Source organism: Passer domesticus, chromosome 22 (assembly GCF_036417665.1).
Source record: "Passer domesticus isolate bPasDom1 chromosome 22, bPasDom1.hap1, whole genome shotgun sequence".
Lineage (NCBI taxonomy): Eukaryota > Metazoa > Chordata > Aves > Passeriformes > Passeridae > Passer > Passer domesticus.
In genome coordinates, this window is record NC_087495.1 from 5,729,937 (window position 1) to 5,747,908 (window position 17,972).

General features: G+C 42.5%; 2 protein-coding genes across 4 annotated transcripts in view; one reads left to right on the forward strand and one right to left on the reverse strand.

The window, feature by feature from the left end:
- Positions 1 to 2,667: 2,667 nt before the first annotated feature.
- On the forward strand, positions 2,668 to 7,468 carry FAAP20 (FA core complex associated protein 20). Its single transcript, XM_064397214.1, has 4 exons — positions 2,668 to 2,841; positions 3,918 to 4,065; positions 4,728 to 5,341; positions 5,864 to 7,468. The coding sequence occupies exons 1-4, from the start codon at positions 2,738 to 2,740 to the stop codon at positions 5,934 to 5,936; spliced, it is 939 nt and encodes a 312-aa protein (XP_064253284.1). The 5' UTR covers positions 2,668 to 2,737; the 3' UTR covers positions 5,937 to 7,468.
- Positions 6,993 to 17,972, reverse strand: part of PRKCZ (protein kinase C zeta) — a 41,390-nt gene continuing 30,410 nt past the window's right edge. For all 3 annotated transcript variants that reach the window (XM_064397180.1, XM_064397182.1, XM_064397181.1), the window contains 8 exons: positions 16,615 to 16,701; positions 15,847 to 15,982; positions 15,296 to 15,383; positions 14,451 to 14,570; positions 13,881 to 13,960; positions 13,248 to 13,337; positions 10,330 to 10,445; positions 6,993 to 9,556 (listed from right to left, as the gene is read on the reverse strand). In XM_064397180.1, coding sequence (XP_064253250.1) covers positions 9,469 to 9,556; positions 10,330 to 10,445; positions 13,248 to 13,337; positions 13,881 to 13,960; positions 14,451 to 14,570; positions 15,296 to 15,383; positions 15,847 to 15,982; positions 16,615 to 16,701 — 805 coding nt within the window. In that variant the 3' untranslated portion in view covers positions 6,993 to 9,468. The remainder of the gene's footprint in view (positions 9,557 to 10,329; positions 10,446 to 13,247; positions 13,338 to 13,880; positions 13,961 to 14,450; positions 14,571 to 15,295; positions 15,384 to 15,846; positions 15,983 to 16,614; positions 16,702 to 17,972) is intronic.

Consider the following 17,972-nt stretch of genomic DNA (forward strand, 5'->3'; position numbering starts at 1 on the left):
CAAGGAAATCCCTGCAGATAATCTGTAGGAGCATTCTGGCTTCCACACGCTCAAATCCCTTGACCACTGGCTCAAATCCAGTCAAGGCTGATTATGATAAAGACTACTCTCTGCATTTCTAGGAGAACTTTTTCCCTAAGACCACTAAACAGTCTAATTATTAAATTAGCAAGACCCAAAATCAAGCAAGAAGTAATAGGATTTCCATGCAGTGGAGGAAACAGAAGATAAGGTCTTGTGCAAAGGGGCAAGCCCAAGAACAGGTCCTGTTCTACACTTTGACTTCCTATTCTTGGTACATTATTCATTCTGGTAAGATGCAGATGAATAATACTAAATGCCCTTAATGGACAAAGATTTCTAGTTTGAAACCTGCAGGTAGTTAGAGAAGGAGACAGAGCAAGGATGAAAACACTCATGACATGGTTAGAGTGGGTATCATTAAACAGATAACAATCAAAAAAACCATAGAATTTTCAGTTAAATCTACAAAATCCAAACCCACCTACAACCTACAGTTGCTACAGAAGCAAGGTTTTCTCCTTTTGTTTTTTACAAGCAGAAGCTGCAATAATATTTTTCCCTATTCTTTTTATTATATTCTTTCATTTGTGGCCCTTACTGCACAATAACCAATTTTTATGTTCCCCCATAATAAAGCTTTTGGAAATGCTGTAAGTGCTCGCAGCACCACACAGCAACACCTCCAGCATGAAGAACAGGCTGCACTCCTGATGGCTGCTCTGGGAGAAGTCATATCTAACAACATAAACCCATGGGTACAACACACGGTTTAGCAGCAGAGGATTGTCCAAAGAGTATCCAAGGGCTCATAAAACATAAAACACTAACCCAAACATCACAGGAATAAAAGAAACCCTGTGGCATCACTGATCGTTAGCACAGATACACCCAGGAGTATGTTCAGAGAGCTTTCACAGCCCCCCGGATTTTGTTAAATCCCTGGTTTTGCATAGTCTGCTGCCTCCGTGTGGTGACAGTCAGCGCTGGGCCACGATTCCCAGTGATGCTGAGTAAAATCCCCCAAGGAATGCTTCTTCAGCTGGCAGAAATCAGATTTCCACCCCTCCTCTTTTCCCTCCACTTCCACGGCCAAACCCCTCTTCAATTCACACTTTTGCTTTATTTACACCCCCTTTCTCCTGCTGTTCTTTGCTCTGTCTCTGCTGCCACCACCACCACCACCTGTCCACAGCAGCCCAAACCCTTCAGATGCAGATTCACCCTTTGCCTCTGTGCCACTTATCTTGTTCCACCTGCAGCTTTTGGGGGAACACCTTTCCGACAAAGGAGGGCAAATTTCCTGGGATCTCCCTTCACCACACTGGGAAGCAGCTTCTAAATGGCAACAAAAATGACTGAACCCTGTGACTGTACCTTGGGTGTTCCCTGAGCACTGAAGTGGCTGTAACAGATATTAATGTGAAAAAAGGTTAGTCTTTGTGACAGGGGTTGTTGACTTTTCCACTAGTTTCTTTCTTCCTGGATTCTATTCTTGTTTTACTCTGCCCATCACACAGCTGAAATGCTGGCCCTCTAGTGTGACAATTTTTTATTATTTTTTATTTTCAGCTGGGCTATCTATCGTATAAACCCACACAGATCCCAGGAGCAGCCAAACACTGCACTTCCAAGATTTTTATCCACAAAAGGAAACCTATTAATGCTGCTTGAAAGGTAAGAAATCAGCTATTACACAGAGTTAAAGGCATTATGGTCTCACAGAAACACCAAGTACCTGAAGGGAAGGTGAAGGATGGGCAGAGCCTCCCAGATCTCTGCACAGACAGAATCATCCTCAGCTGAAACACCTCTGGATGGGGCTGAATGGAAGAAGAATGTGGATTTGGACTCATGTTTTACCAATAATAAATTGGTTTCATGCAGAGTCCTGTGTGATGGTGCTCCCTCATGAACTCCTGTTACCAAACTGGATTTATTTCCTTGCACAGTTATTTTTTGCATCAATTGTTAATAGTTTAAACAGCAGAGTTACTTTCTGATCCGTTCATGTACTGTTGGAGGATGAAGTGTCTGTCACCATTCCTCTGGTGTCTGTTTTTGAGACGGCTGCAGGCTGGGGAGTGTTTAAACCCTCTCTAGCAGGGCGACATTCTGGCCAAAAACGTCAAATCGCATCACTTCAGATTCTTCTCTAAAAGCGAAATTAGGTCAGAGGTGCGCTCCCAAACCATGTTATTTTTTGGAAGAACAGCCTTTGGGTTTGGCCCCGCGCCGCAGCTCCAGACCCAGGGCGGGACCGGCCAGGCCCGACCCGCCGCCATCTTGTCCCCCTCAGCCACGGTGAGGGGGACACCACCCCCTCACCCAGCATTGCCCCTGCCCCTGCCCTTCCTAACACACCAAAACCCTATAAAAACATAAAGTTTGATGGGTAAAAGCAACACAAAAACAGTCTGTTTTCCAGACAGACCAGCCCCCGGCGGCTGAGGCGTGCAGGGGCTGCGGAACGCCGAGCTTCCCTCAGGGCGCCCTCACGACCGCTCGCCCTCTCCCACCGCCCCCGCGCCGTGAGGGCGGCTCTGAGGGCGGAGAGTCACAGCCCCGGCAGCGCGCCCGGGGCAGGAGGAGGAGGAGGAGAAGGAGGAGGAGGAGGAGGAAGAGAAGGAGGAGGAGGAAGCCCCGGCCGCCCTCTCTCCCCGCCCTCCCGCTGCCGCCAGCGCCGTCCCCCGGCGAGGCGCGGGGAGCCGCGGCCATGTGTGAGGAAGGAGCCGCCAAGCTGCGCCTGAAGCCCCGGACGGCGCCGTCCGCCCGCGGCCGGGAGCGCAGCCCCGGCCCCCAGCCCCCGCCGCGGCCCCAGTGAGTCGAGACCGGGGGGATCGGATCGGTCCTGGGGGACCCCATCGGCCCCGGGGGGACCGAATCGGCTCCGGGGGATCGGATCGGATCCGCCCCGGAGGCCGGGGTGCACCGCGCCGGAGACTCGCGGTGTTTAGCGGTCAGATCTGTGTCTGTTAAAGGTTATTTCATAAAACACCGCCCGTAGCGCCTTTAAGAAATAGAGATAAAACTGCAGGATGGAGCACAGCGCGCCCCACGCCTTCCGCACGTTCCTCTGCACAGAACAGCACTGGCGGGGACAGGCCCTGAGAAAAGTCAATGTATGAAAACTCAGTTTTCTTTCTCCCAGAATACCCCTCACAGGAGCGCAGAAATATTCCTGTTTTTCCCAGCCCTGGAGATCGGAAGGCAGCGAGTGGCTCGGTTTGTGTTTGAGCCCAGGAGCTCAGCCGAGTCCCTTCCACCATGGGCTGGGAGATGTTGATCACTCTGCTCTTTTAGCATGTGTTGTTTCCAATTTCTTCCCTGTGCAGCTTCATTCTTGGACAGCGACCCAAGAAAACACATCAGGAAGAATGCTGATAATACCATTGTGATATTAACAATCCATCCTTCCCTTGGAATTTACTTCATACAACATTGCCTTTTAGCGCTTATAGTTCCTAGGATCAATGAAATCAAGTTTGGGAAGATAATCAGTAATTTCAAATGGCAGTGTGGGAATGTCCAGACGTACATGGGAGCCGATGCAATTGCCACCCTCAGTGCAAACACTTCCATGATTTCTGTGCTCAGCAGGTGTTGAGTTTGGTATTTGAGAAGATAAAACAGTGGCTGTACTTAACTGTTTCACTTGGAAGTGAAGATAGTGATAGATACCTACTGCTCATTTGTTACAAGCAGAAAGGAAAGCATTCAGACATTCTTTTTTTGCTAGCTGTACAAATTACATAAGTCATATAAAACTGCAAAAAATAGTTTGCAGGCTCAATAATGTCTTTGTGTTCCAGAAAAAAGAGGCAAACTGATATCAGTGTTAGGAGTATTTTCTTTATTCTCTCCCACCTTCAAACTATTGGACTGTGTCTTTACAGGGCATCGACTGACAGATGTTCCTGGTTTGAAAAAGAAGAATTAAATGAGTGTGAAAAAACCTGGCTTTTGCTGCTGAAAGACATCAGTCAAGATTCACAGTGCCCAAACTGGGACACAGTGCCCAGCTTTCCAGAGTTCTTGGAAAAGGTAGCGTGCTGTATCCTTGTTTTTGCACTTTGTGAGCTGCTCCCAATAGCGACAGCCTGCTTAGTGGGAAACAACCTGAAATAGCTTTTAGAGAAGTCGGGTTTCAGCTCTTTAATCTCTGTGTGCAGTGGTGTGGCTGGGCATGGTGAGGCAGGGAATATAAGGACAGCTACCAGAGGCTTTTTTTGCAGTACAGCAAATTCTTTCCAACGTTTTGCTGGGAAGAGGGAGCCTGTGTTGGATGCTGATTGCCATGAACACCAGCATCTCCCTGAGGAATGAAACTGGACAAGGCAAGCTGTAATGGAGGGGTTAATTGCACAGAACCCACCCTGACATCACTCCAGTGGCATTAGGCAAGATCACAACATAAAGATCAGTCTTTATAAAGTACTTTTTTCCCCCTGAGCAGCAGCAGGTTGTTGTTTTCATCCTTAGTCTCTCTGGAACATGAGTACCCATTGCATCCATTTAGAAACACTGAGGGAAGATCCATTTTCCATCAGCTCCAGGAAGCTCTTGGAGGAGGGACATAAATAAAATGTTCTTTTCTTTCCTGTAGTTCAGCTTTCTCAGTATTTGCAGCGTGTTCTCAAAGCCTGGGTTTAGGTATTGATTGAGCTACATTTGCTTAAGACATTCTCTGTGTGTGTGTGTTGTAGAAACAACAGGAAAAGAGTCCAGAACGCCAGGAGGTCTTTACAGTTGGAACAAAAGACTTTCAGTGGGTGTCATTCCCATCTTTTCACAAAGAAAAATGTCTGAACCCCAAGGATCTGAGCTCCCAGCAGCCAACACCGAGCCAGAGCAATGAATTTCATAAAGGACAGGGCCAAGCAGATAAACTGAAGAGTTTATCATCCACAGCTGAGAAAACCTGCAGGGGAACCAGTACAGAGCAAGCCAAAACTGCATCTGGAGCAGACACAAAAGGTGTTGCAGAGCTGGATGTGAGTCCCAAGCCTCGGGAACTCCCTGGGCACAGCAGCTCAGCACTGGCACAAAGCCCTGCAGAGGCTCTGGGCCCTCAGCAGCTCCACACAGGGACTGTACAGAGCAGCAGGGCAGACAGGAGAGAAAAGGGTGAGGAAAAGCCTCAAATCCAAACACATCAGGGGGAGCTTCCAGTGGGAGAGGCCACGGGGCTGCCTGCAGAGAAGCCTCGGCTGGGGAGCACTCCTGGGGCTGAGAGCCACGAGGAGAAGGTGGAAAACCAGAGTGAAGCACCTTCAGCTCTTGACAGTTGTCCCATGTGTCTGATGCAGTTTAGTGGAAGGTAAGTTTGTGTTTTGGTATTTTTTCATCACTTTCCCATAAATGAACCACAGCAGGTTCTGGATGCATCCTTTATGTAAAGAATAACAAAAGCAGACAAAACTTCTACTGTAAAGTCCTTTTTAGCTGTCAGATTTACATACTTTAATCCCATTTACAAGTTGAGTATCTGCTCTACAATAAGAAATGTTAACACAGTTTCATAGTATGTGCTTTTCCACAGGTCCTCTAACCCTGCAAGCTCTGTTGGGAGCCACTTCCCCTGTTGCTGGGAGGCTGAGCAGGGAAACAAAGGAGTGGTTACTTTAATATTTATAATAATTTTGGTCCTTCTGTCAAGAGACTTTGACAGAAAGGCTTAAAACACATCAGGTCTGTGCTGCTGAGCTGCAGTGTGAGCAGCAGTAACAGCAAGGGTGGGAGGTTTTGGGAGAGGATTTGGGCACAGGTCTGACTGCCCCACTAGGGTACCAGAACACCTCTGGGAGGAAGCAGAGGGATGTGACTGTTGCTGTGTTTGCAGACTCTCCCAGCTGGACATCGATGGGCACCTGGCCAGGTGCTTGTCTGAAAGTGCAGATGATGTCATGTGGTAAATGCAGAGGAGTGGAGAGCACAGGAACCAGGCCAAGGATGAAGCTTCCTCAGAGGAAAAGGAAAAATGTGTCAAGGAAGCACATCCTTGTCTGACTTAACCAGCAACTCAACAGAAGGATAAGTGCCACCTGCCTGTTTGGTTTTGTTTTATTTTAAAGCCTCTCAAATCCATGTAAAGTAATTCCAGTTCTGAAAATGGTGCTCTGGGATGTCCCAGAGACCCCCAGGGAAATCAGGCTTGGTACTCCTGAAGAAATGCACTACTGGAAATCCCTCAAGCTTTGTCTGGTGCAGAGTTCTGAATCTCAGGACAGAAGAAAGCAGCTGAACAAAAGACAACTGTTACTTACCCTATTATTTTTTTTTTCCTAAACAGATAATCTATGAAAATAAACTCTGTTAAAAAGTACTTTTATTTGGCTTTGTTGTTTTAATACCAAAGTAAGTATAATTGTACAATTGATCCTGGGAGTGTAGCTATTTAACAGAAAACACAGCCCAGACCAAGTAAAGGGTGTGGGGGTTTTATGTTTCTGAAGGAGCCCAGCTAAAATCAAAACCTTACAATGCAGGTTTCTAAGTCAGTATCAGTATTAAGGAGGTGATTAATATGACTGGGCTAATTAGGCTGCAGAGCTGCAAAGTGAGAGTTAACCCAGCCAAAATTTTGAGCTGATTTTGGTTCCAGCTGCACACAGCCCCCAGCAAGGGCTCAGAGCAGGGAACAGCCAGAGCTGCTGGGGCTGGGAGGGCTCCGGAGCTCAGCTGCTCCTTGGGCACTTCTCAAGAGGCAGGGGAACACTTGCTAAGCCTGGCAGTGACAATAAATGACATTTAGTGACAGCTCAGTAACTCCAAACCAAGGGATGAGATCACCAAGCTGCTCTGGTTTATTTCCCTGTGCCCTGGACCCCAAAACCTGCAGCTGAGCTGGGATCCAGAATTAACACAGTACAGTACAGAAATGCAGGGAGGCTCCTGGAGGTTTAATTGACAGTGGGGTCTGTTGCAGAGGTTGGACACAGCCCGTTTCACTGATAAATAATAACAGTCTATTAACTTTTTCATTAAAGTCTTTAATAGATGTGCAAGAATATAAATGATCTCAGCTGTTATGGATTAGTATACCATCTTCTGCACAATTAAAACTGGTCAGCAAAGATCCCAACTAATTAATTATACAAAACTACAAGAACATATTTACTGTTTTACAATCATTAAATTAGCTAGAATTTTCATTTACTATTTCAAATAAGACAACTATATATCATTACCAGGTCCATTTGTAATATATTAGGATTTTTTTTTCCAAACCACACATTTAATTACATCCTTCATTTTCTTTTATTTATAAAACAAGTACTTTATATAAAAATTTCCCCTTCATCATGAACAGAACATTATTCAAACACTTGCACATGAGCAACCAAACTTGTACCCAGCAAACTATTTGGCAACACAGCAACATTGTAAATGCCTGTAAATTCTTAAATAAAAATCAAATAGTCTTTACAATGTTTGATTAGCAAAATGTGTCTTTCTATTCTTCCTTCCCTCCCTCCCAAAATGATCTGAAACCTGGAAAAAAGGTTAAAAAAAACCCCAACCCACATTTCTAATATTTCCAGTTTCAAGTTCCATGCCCTGGCATGTCAAAGGACAGCTGAACCTGTCACAGTTCCATTCATGAGCTGCCTGCAGTCACTCTGATCACTACTGATTAGCTTTAGTACCAGGGGAGTTCAAAACACTGAAAAGGAAATTATTTGGGAAATAAAATAAGAGGGAAAAGGGGAAAAAGGAGCAATTAAAAAAATGTCAGATTACATTTAAAAGGTAATGTTGCCTTTAGTAGATAATAAAGTATCTAAAGTCCAGGCATTTGAGGCAAGTACTTTTGACTAGTTAAATTATTTAGTGTTGATTAAAACACATTTTGCTGAATATGAAAAGCTACAGTCCAACAGAGAAACCCACAAGTGAAACCTGAATGGGATTCATAGAACTAAACAACCACAGGTCTGCATAATTGTGGCTAAGGAGGGGATACAAAACCTAGATTGTTAATCAATGATTAATTGACTATTTCAAACAATGTTTTGGCAGTCTGGTCCTAGCACCTCATGACTTGGATGTGAATCCCAAAGATGTCATGTTCAGCACCTAATGCAATGCTGTACCCTGAGAAAACCATAGGTTAATGTAAAGAAAGTGAAAGTGTCCCAATTTCTCCTGTGTTTTACACCCAGCCAGGTGAGATGCCAGCGCAGGGTTTGCTCTCCCTTCCCACAGCAGCCCTGGAGCCTCTGCTGGCCCAGGGTCCTCCCCTGCCCCTGGCACCCCCAGCTCCCACCAGAAGGGATTCCACAGTTGTCTTTTGCTTCTTCCAATTTCTTAGGTATTTGTTTTTCTGCTTTGAAAAGAATTGTACTGCTTTGATGCAAATCGTTTCGCTGAAAGATCCCATTCTCTGCTGCAGAATGATTAGTTATTAATGCACACTGAGCAACTGTAAGCAGACAGTTTGTCATAAGCAGGAGGTGTGCTTTATCAGGAAAGTGGATTTTATCTTATGGTTATTCTAGATTTACTACTTTAAGGCTATGCTTTACTATGCTTTTGCTCTACATCTGAATATTTGTATTGTTGATAAAAATACTTTTCAAAAATCTAATATACAACACAATATCATTGTAGGTGTAGGCACTGCTTAAGTATGTTCAGAAATCCTTTGTGTGCAAATTTAGTTTTCTTCAATCTCTACATTTTGGTAAATTTGGAGTTTAAGACAACAGATTCTGTAATTGATACCGTAAATTCTAATTTGGAATTGATCTCACTGAGTCACTCTGCATTCCAAATTCTGTAAAAATGCAACTAAACATCAGGCTGCAGCTGTGAACTGTGTGTTTCAGATGGAATTTTACTTAATATTAACAAGCAGAACTTACCAGGTGTAAGAACGTCCCAAATATGCAATAATCCTTCAATGCAGTTTATCCATTTAGGCACTTAAATCTTGTACCCAAATTTATGTTTTGATTGCTAATAAAACACAACTCCTTTTAAATATATCTGAGATGTTTAGACAGGTACCACTTGTGAAAAAAGGCATCAAAAATAAGCTTCAACACCACTGTAATATATTTTATTCTTCAGGATGTTACACTGTAATACTCTTCAACTGGGAGCTCACTGCATCAAATGTTTGTAGAAAGTGTGTGGATCTCAAAGTTTCTCATGATCTCCTTTTGCAGGGATGCAATGAACGTTTCAATCCTTCATGAAACAGGCACAAAATGCAAATTCCTTCATTAATGAAGCCAGTTGTGTCAGTGCCCAGAACTTAAGAATCACTAAGTGGCAGAGGACACCCACCAAAATCATAATTCTCTTCTTTGATTTTCAGCAGCAAATTTGTTTTTAGATCATTGGTCTCCATCCAGAGTGACCAGTCCCCAGCCTCGCATGCATATACTGTATTAAGGATAAATTAATGTCATTCACACTGTCCCCAACGAGGTCATTCCTTCATACTGTTTCTTCTGTTGACAGCAACAATGGATTAATATATTCAAATCCTTCAAATTCTGACTGATCTATTCGCTTTATTATATCTCTGAAAAACAAATGAGAGCAGTGTTTAGTTTATCAGAACACTGGGCACTCTTCCATCATATAATAAGTTATGCAAGACACAAAGAATTTCAAATTTACTGTAACATGACTAAGTTCTAATGGCAAGTACATAGTTGTGGGAAATAGTAAAGGTAAGATTTCTAGAAGCAAGACAGTAAAAGGTTTTAAGCTTAATAATGGTGTATTGTTAATAGAAGACAAGCAAACACTGTGTGAAGCAGGTGTACATGTAACTGGCTAAAACAACTGGCTGTAAGCTTTAGCAATATGCTATTGGCTAAAAAGTTTTTCAAATGCTTTAAAGCTGCACCAAGGGAAATAGAGGTTGGATATTAGGAAGAAGTTTTTTACAGAAAGGGATAAAGTTCTGGCATGGCTGCCCAGGGAGGTGCTGCAGTCACCATCCCTGGGTGTGTTTAACAAAGCCTGGATGTGGCACTGGGGGCCAGGGTTGAGTTGAGGTGTTGGGGCTGGGTTAGACTTGATGACCTTTAAGGTCTCTTCCAACCTGGTCATTCTGTGAAAGAAATCTTTGGCTGCTGCTGCCTGTACATGAGCTTTTGCCATCTTCCTACTGTCTCAACCACGTAATGAGGCTGATGCTGCACTAAAAGCTCAAGGAACAGCAGTCCCATCCATCCCCTTTGTGAAGAGGAAAATCTAACCCCACCAACACACACAGTCTCAGTGATTTTGAGCTAATGTATGAATGAACCCTAGACAGGCAGCTGGCCGGGGCAGAGCAGCACATACTCATCATCTGGGGTGAGCTGCACGGGCTCGCTGGTGAACTGCGTGTCGAAGTTGTCCAAGCCGTAATCGTCCGTGATCTGCGGCTGGAACGGCGGCGTCGTCTGCTTCTTCTCCAGCTACCCAAAATGTGGGGAAAGGGAAAAATTACAGCCTGCAAGAGTTACACATCCCTCAGGAAACCCAAACCCAACTGCTGTAAATGCTATTGGAAAGGAACATCAAAATACACCCTGCAAACCAGGCAAAAGACAGCAATACAAATGCTCTGCATTTTAAAATAAAAATACACAAATAATTCAGCCTTTTAGGTTTTCTCTAAATTGGTAATTAGATTCAGGATTCATAAATTCCCACAGTGCTGCAATACAGCAGTTAGCACAATATATTTACTTTTGTTCCTGAGAAATTGACCTACTTTTCTTGCTGCGCTTGTGTGCAATCTGTCACATCGTCCAATTCATAGTAGCACAGACACCAGCATTCTAATTCTGACATTTCTATTCAGGTAAAAAACTGTCTAGGCTACACATCTCCATAATCTATCTTAGGACAGGTAACTGTGATGAGAGTGAGTAGTAGTTACTACTGACCAAAATGATCACTTGTGTTACCAAGATCGGATAAAAACCTGATTTTAAGGCCAGGACCTCTCATGATGCTTGGAACAGAGCAAACAAAACAGGGAATAAATCCCAGAAAAATCTTGGATTTCAGGTTTCAGACAAGAGCACAGGAAGTACAGATGGAGACATGAGGAAATTGTGAAGCTGTCACAGGGTGGTGCATTAATACATCAACATCCCATCAACGATCAGGTCTGGGAAAGCACCATGAAATCAAAGTCATAGGGAAGAATAATCAGCTCCTCCCAAACAAGAATGGCAACATGAAGGAATAGCAAAATGAATATTTAAAAACTGAAGCAGGGTGGCAGGACTGTCCCTGTGAGCTGTTGCCACACACTCACATCCAACAGCCAGGCATCATTGCACAAGGGGTTAAACATCAGACTTCCTCCTTTGCTATACTCAGCACAGCATAAAAGCCCTCTTAAATCAGCCACAGAGAGAACTTGCAGCCTTTAACTTGAGAAAATGAGTGAAAAACCAGGTGGTGCAGCTCCAGAAAATCCCTCACTGCTAACAGGAGCTGTGGCTGTTCTTACTCCAGCATCTAATGGTTAAACAGCATGAAACAGGCACTGAGATAAGAACAGACTGAATATCCCAAAACAATCCAAAAAAGCACTGCCCTGGGTGCTGCTGAGCCATCCTACACCAGAGTGAGCAATCTGAAGTGTTCTGGGCTGTGCCACACACTTTGGATGACTAACACCAGGAAAAATGTTCCTGGGCTGTGTGCTCTCTTCCCCTGTATTTATTTTTCCATTTAGCTCGAGCTGCACACAGAACAAGTTTTAAAGTCGGTGTTAGACTCGTTTCCTTATGTTACAACTTGAAAGATTTGGAAAAGCTTTTAAGTCCAAATGTTTTCTTTGAAATGCAGGTGGTGAATAGGAGATTCTAATAACTAAAAAAGCTTTCCAAGTATTTTCTCATTTTTTCCTGAGCACGTTTGCCAAAACTTATTAGAAATTTAACTTCAAATTTCTCTGACGTTGATCCTCCTGAGCAGTACTGTCCTAATCATATCACAAAACAGATCCTCAATCTTGCCAATTTTTTAAAAATAAGGATTTAATATTAAAGCTTTCAGCCATAAAAATGTTAGAAAATGTAAAAATTCAATCAGCATAAATGTTGACCATAAAGTACCAGTTTCAATGAAGAGTTTTTCCTAAAATAAACAAAATACAAATCCAACAGTTGTGTTTTTCCCTCTCTCTCAAAAACCTGCAAAGCAGAACAGACTTCAGGACATGATGTTCTGCTCCACACCCCAGGTGAGCTGTACTGGGGCACCACAAGACAGCAAAAAACCCCAAACCAAACAAAAGAAAACCCAAAAAAACCACCCCACTAAGGTTGAAGGGAGAACTCCAAGCAAGGAACGTCTGACAAAATTAAGGACAGCCCTCATTACTGGGATAATTTGAAAACACCAGGACTTTTAAAGCACCAATTCCTTCTGCAGTGTGTTCTCTGAAGAATGTTACAATGAAATTCAGAGCAGCAGCTTCAAAGGGAAAATGAAACTGTGCAGCTTTCTCTCATCTGAACTCTTTCATGTTAGTGCTGCCTCTTCCTACACTTCCTGCAGCCTTCCCAGACTATGGAAATACTACAGACACACTTTTCAATTGTTAACTACCTATTAAAAATGTAATGCTGGCAGGGAGGTGCTCCAGACTTTACAGCTTTACTGCTCAAGTGTCAATAAATGTTATAATGGCATTTCTGGGATGGTTCTGCACTGGAGACAGAAGGTAACACAATTACCAAGTAGCAGAAGATTTAAAAACCAGTGTCAGTAACTGTTATAATGGCATTTCTGGGATGGGTCTGCACTGGAGACAGAAGGTAACACAATTACCAAGTAGCAGAAGATTTAAAACCCCAATTTTGATACAATATTTGCTTGCAAACCCACTGAAATGCAAGTCATCTTCACCATGAGCAAAAAAAACCTCCCTCACCTCAGCAGTACTAAAGAAAACCTGCAAACTGTAATCAGAGCCCATTTACAAACAGCCCCACTGCTCTCCTGCCACATCCCCAACAAAAGAGACTGATCCTGCTCAGGTCACGGAACCCTGACACCACCTGAACAATCCTACTGCTTTTAGGAGTCCCAGAACTGGTAAATTCAGCTGGGTTTTGATGTACTAGGACCACTACCTTGACATTTCTAGAATTCATTTGGCCTGTTTGCAACAGGGCTGTTGATATGCACACAATTAATAAATGAATGAATGGTTCCTTTGGAAGCCCCAGAAACACCAGGAGTGATTTTTTTACCAGATCCCAGTCTATGCTGCGGAAAAACGTGTGAGACTTGATATCAGCAAATCCTGTCTGGGGCTGACAGCCAAGCCTTTCTTTGGGATCCTGTGGAAAACACAGACACTGGAATTACACACTGCAAGCCACTTGCAGCCCACGTTTGCCAAAAGCCCACAGAGATGACTCCAGCATTCCCATGACTGTGCAAACTCTGCTGGGATAAACACACCATGGCTAGCAAAGAATGCTTAATCTTCTTTTTTTTTTTCATAAATTTTGCTTGAAACTTAATTTTTAAATGATCTTTTACAGCTTCTTAAAATAATTAATATCTTTCTTTTTTCCATGCGTGATAATGGTTCTTCAGATTTCAATCAGATTAATTAAATGAGTAATAAGTATTACAGAAAATAGTTGATGAACAAAGCTACAGTTATTTTTAAAAGCCTGCACCTAGTTGAACATGAAGCCTATGCTGTGGAATTCCCTCAGTAATTTTGAGACTAAGTGGGGTTTTTAACATAGAGGATACCAAGGTTTTATAGATTTTCTTAATAGTAAGCAGATTAACTTCTCAACTGTATCACTTTCAACAGGAAGCTCTGACTTCCAGCTTTCAGATGCTAAAAATAAGAGAATGTTACTTACCTTGTTTAAAAATCCTTTTAACACATGGGAAGCCTTGACAGAAAGGAACCTTGGAATCCGGATTGGCTTCTCCAGAATAACTGTGACAGGTTTAAAAACAGCAATATTGGGTTTTGTGACATTGACCACGAATTCAACACAAACATTTGTTATTTCAGTATGGCACCAGTTAGAAAATGGAAGATAAAGTAATTTTTTACAATCATGCAAACAAAAGGAGCTACAGGAACTCAAAGCATTGTTCTATTGACATTGCAAGATTTCCTAAGGGACGTGTTACCTTCATTACCTTTTGCTATTATTTATTGTGTAAACAGAAAATAATACTTTTAATTCACAGTATATGGAAAAGTGTGATTTTAAACAGAAATTGATTTTATATCAGGCCCTTCAAGAAGACCATGACAGGTTCTGTTACACAACTGCAGGATCTGCTTTTGAGAAGCTTTGCCTGCAGTGGAGTTGGCAGCATTGTGGGGTAACACTGGGAAAGAAAACCCCAGCTCTGCCATACAAGCTGCCCATTTGGATTGTACCCCCCAAAAAGCACCCAGGGGGCAAAGGCAGTACCTTGGAAGAGGTAATCTTCAGTGTTCATGTCTGGATTGTCAGTGATGATGTCGAACGGGGAGCGCCCGGCCATCATCTCGAACATCAGCACCCCCAGTGCCCACCAGTCCACGCTGAACCCTGCAGGGGCACACGAGGCTTCCTCAGCCAGCATCCTTGCAATTCCAGCTCCTCTCTCACACAAAGCAAGACTGATGGCTGCTTTTAGCACTGCCTCCTGGTTTAGGGCAAATCTGGGAGAGAACCTCCAAAGGGGTTCCTCTAGAAAGGAGATTCAAGTGGTTCTTACCTCAACCAGCCCAGGAAAATATTTCCTTGCAGAAAAGTGGAAAATTGATTTCAGGGCTAAACAGGCAAATGGGCATCATAAAATGCCCATTAAACTGATTTCTGGGCTAAACAGGCAAATGGGCATCATAAAATGCCCATTAAACTGATTTCTGGGCTAAACAGACAAATGGGGATACCAGCATCACCAAGTCACCCCAGGATTTACTGAAATCCCTGACATGATTTACACCATCACTGGGTGAGTCTGAGATTTCTCAGCTGGGATGACAAGTGTAGGGGAAATGTCTGCAGGCAGCAAAGCTGCAGTTTAAATGTTTTCCTATAGTATAATTTCATAAATATTTTTCAGGCCAAGTATGATTTAAAAGAAGCTGAAATTAGTGATAGGAAGGGGAAAAAAACCTTTATTTCAGGAAAAAAAATTAAACTGTACAACAAGCACTCAAGTTTTATTATATATGAACACAGAAATGTGAAAGTCAAAAAATTAATTGTATTTGAACCAAACTACAGCTACATTTATTTTGACTCTAGCTTGTTTAGGCATGACTTACCATATTCTTCTCCTCTGAGGATCTCTGGTGCAATGTAATTTGGTGTCCCACAGAAAGTGCTTGTAGTGTCACCTGGGCCCAAACCTTCCTACATGCAGAAATCATTTCAGAAATTAAAAGCTGACCTCCTTTTCTGGGTATTTCCTTTAATTAGACTCAAAACCCCAAGTTACTCAGGGAGTTTAAAGAGCTTCCTTTCACAAAATAAACACTTGTAGTGCTCAAAATGGCCCAGGACTCCACAGCTCCTCTTCAGCAAAGTTGATTAAAACCGAGTTACAACATGTATGTAATAATATTTTGCTTACTAATTACAGATACATTTTAAAAAATCAGTTAAACAATTTGGAAGTCCTTTTCAAATAGATATTGGGGAAAAAAAATTCTATAACAATTCAGTTCCAAATGTGGTTCTATTCAGTGAAGTTTTTTCAGAAGAAAATTCCAATTCCACAACCAAATTCTGGGCTCAGTAACACCAATGTTAATATAAAAATGAATTTTCTTCATGTTCTCTAAGAGTGACAGAAGAAAGGTCAGGACAATCCTACCTTGCACATGCCATAGTCTGTTAATTTGATATGACCCTCTGCATCTAAGAGAACATTGTCCAGTTTTAAATCTCTGTAGATGATGCCTCTTTCATGCAGGAAGTTTAGAGCAATACAAATTTCAGCAGCATAAAACCTGAAATTAAGAAGGAGAAAGTTCATATTAGCATTAAGATGGTACAAAAGCTGAGTAATTTAAATATCTCTTTTTAAAACATGATTTTACAGCCAACTTTTATGCATCAATAGCATAAAAAACCCAAGGTACATTTACTGATAAGGACACTGACCTCTTATAAGACCATTCCCTATATAAAAATGAGGGGGGTTTTTATCCTACTAATTAACATTTATTCTTTATTCCACAGATTTTTTTTCTGGAAACTCCACATAGCAAGATGGAAGATGTTTCTTTTCCTCTTATTCAGAGTGACACTGAGCCTTTGTGTAGTACAGGGCCATGCAAACTGGATTTTTAATCTTCTCCCACCAACACTGTATTATTTCAACATCAGAGTAAATCAGGTAGAATTTTACATGTTCCATCAACAGATCAAAGAGGCATCACCTCAATATGAAGCAATAAAGAGGAGTGAATTGGAATAACTGCTACTGCTGATGAACTGCTTGCTCTCTAAAAATATTCATGTTCTTCAAAAAAAAAAAATAAAATTTACATTTCTTCCCAGGCAGGACATCCTAAACTTAAGAATGCAAGTCCCAAAAGCACCAGAAGAGAAGCACAGATGTGCCCTGTGCCAGGGGTACCTTGCATGCTCCTCAGGAAGTTTCCTCTGCCGCTGCATGTGGAACATGAGGTCTCCCCCATTCACATACTCTATGACAAGGAACAACCTGAAATTACAGAACACAGTTAATGCACTCCAAGGAAACTCCCCAGAAATGCTGCTTTTATTCTTCCCATTTGAGCCATTCTCAGTTCCACTCTTGATTCAGACTTCTAGATTTCATATAGATGCAAAACTATTTAAGAGGGGAAAAAAAGAGCACTTATTTTATGTATATTATGCAGGAACACTCCCTTTATATAAATGCTGCCACCTTTATCTGTATATATAAATTAATTACAATAATTATATTAATATATAATGCTATGAATGAAACAAGTGTGACACTGTACACAACACAGGCACCAGATGGAAGCTCTGGGCTCATTTGCTCCCTGGAGAATCAATGTTGGAACCAGGCTGCTCCAAAGCAGGGAAAGGTCAGCAGGGGACAGAGATCCAGGTGGAACTGGGCAGAGAGAAGGATTCTGTTACAGCCTGCAGGAAAGCTTTCATCCTTGGGAAAATATGATCCAGGCAATGCTGCCAAGGTCAGGGAGAGCTCAGGACAGGAACAGAGCTGCTGGGGCAGGTTGGGCTGGCCCAGGGAGCAGCAGTTCCTTGGACACCTCATTTTCCATGAGCTGAAAGCTCCTTTCCACACATCCTCACACTGGAAAACATTCCTTTTGGAGAACACATGCTCCAGCCTCTCAGATCACTCTAGCTGGTGATTTGATTGTTCTTTGGAAAAGGATTCTTCATTTGAAACACTTAAAAAGTGTTAAAACTTAAACCAGGAAAATCTATTGGACAAAATCCAGCTGGCAGGACTCTGAGTGGCCTCCCCACAAGAAGATAAATGCTAAACTGAAATTAAATAAGCAGCAAACAAAATACATAACAATGCCATGAGTATTTCACTACAGCACTCCTGGTGTTTTTTGCTTCCAGCTTTCCTACCCTATTTAGAAGTCCCCAATGTTTTATCACCATTCAGAACCTGAAATTGCAAGTTCCTTGCCAAGTCATACTCAGGAGTGTCAGAAGTGGCAGGCCTGGCTGGGTTTAGAAGGATTTACTGGAACACCAGGAGGTTTGCAGGATGGAGGGTTCAGGTTGTTGGAAGACACTTATCTGGCAATTCTGGCAAGTCCAGGGCATATATTTTATTACAATAATGAAACAAGCATCATCAGTATCTGAAACAATGCACAGCTACATCAATTAGCCTCACATTTAGGTACACATTTGTGTTAAATACTTATTTAAAGCTATATTCAAGAGAAAGAACATTTTTTGCAACTTTCATCCCATTGGTACCCTTGTCACAACTTG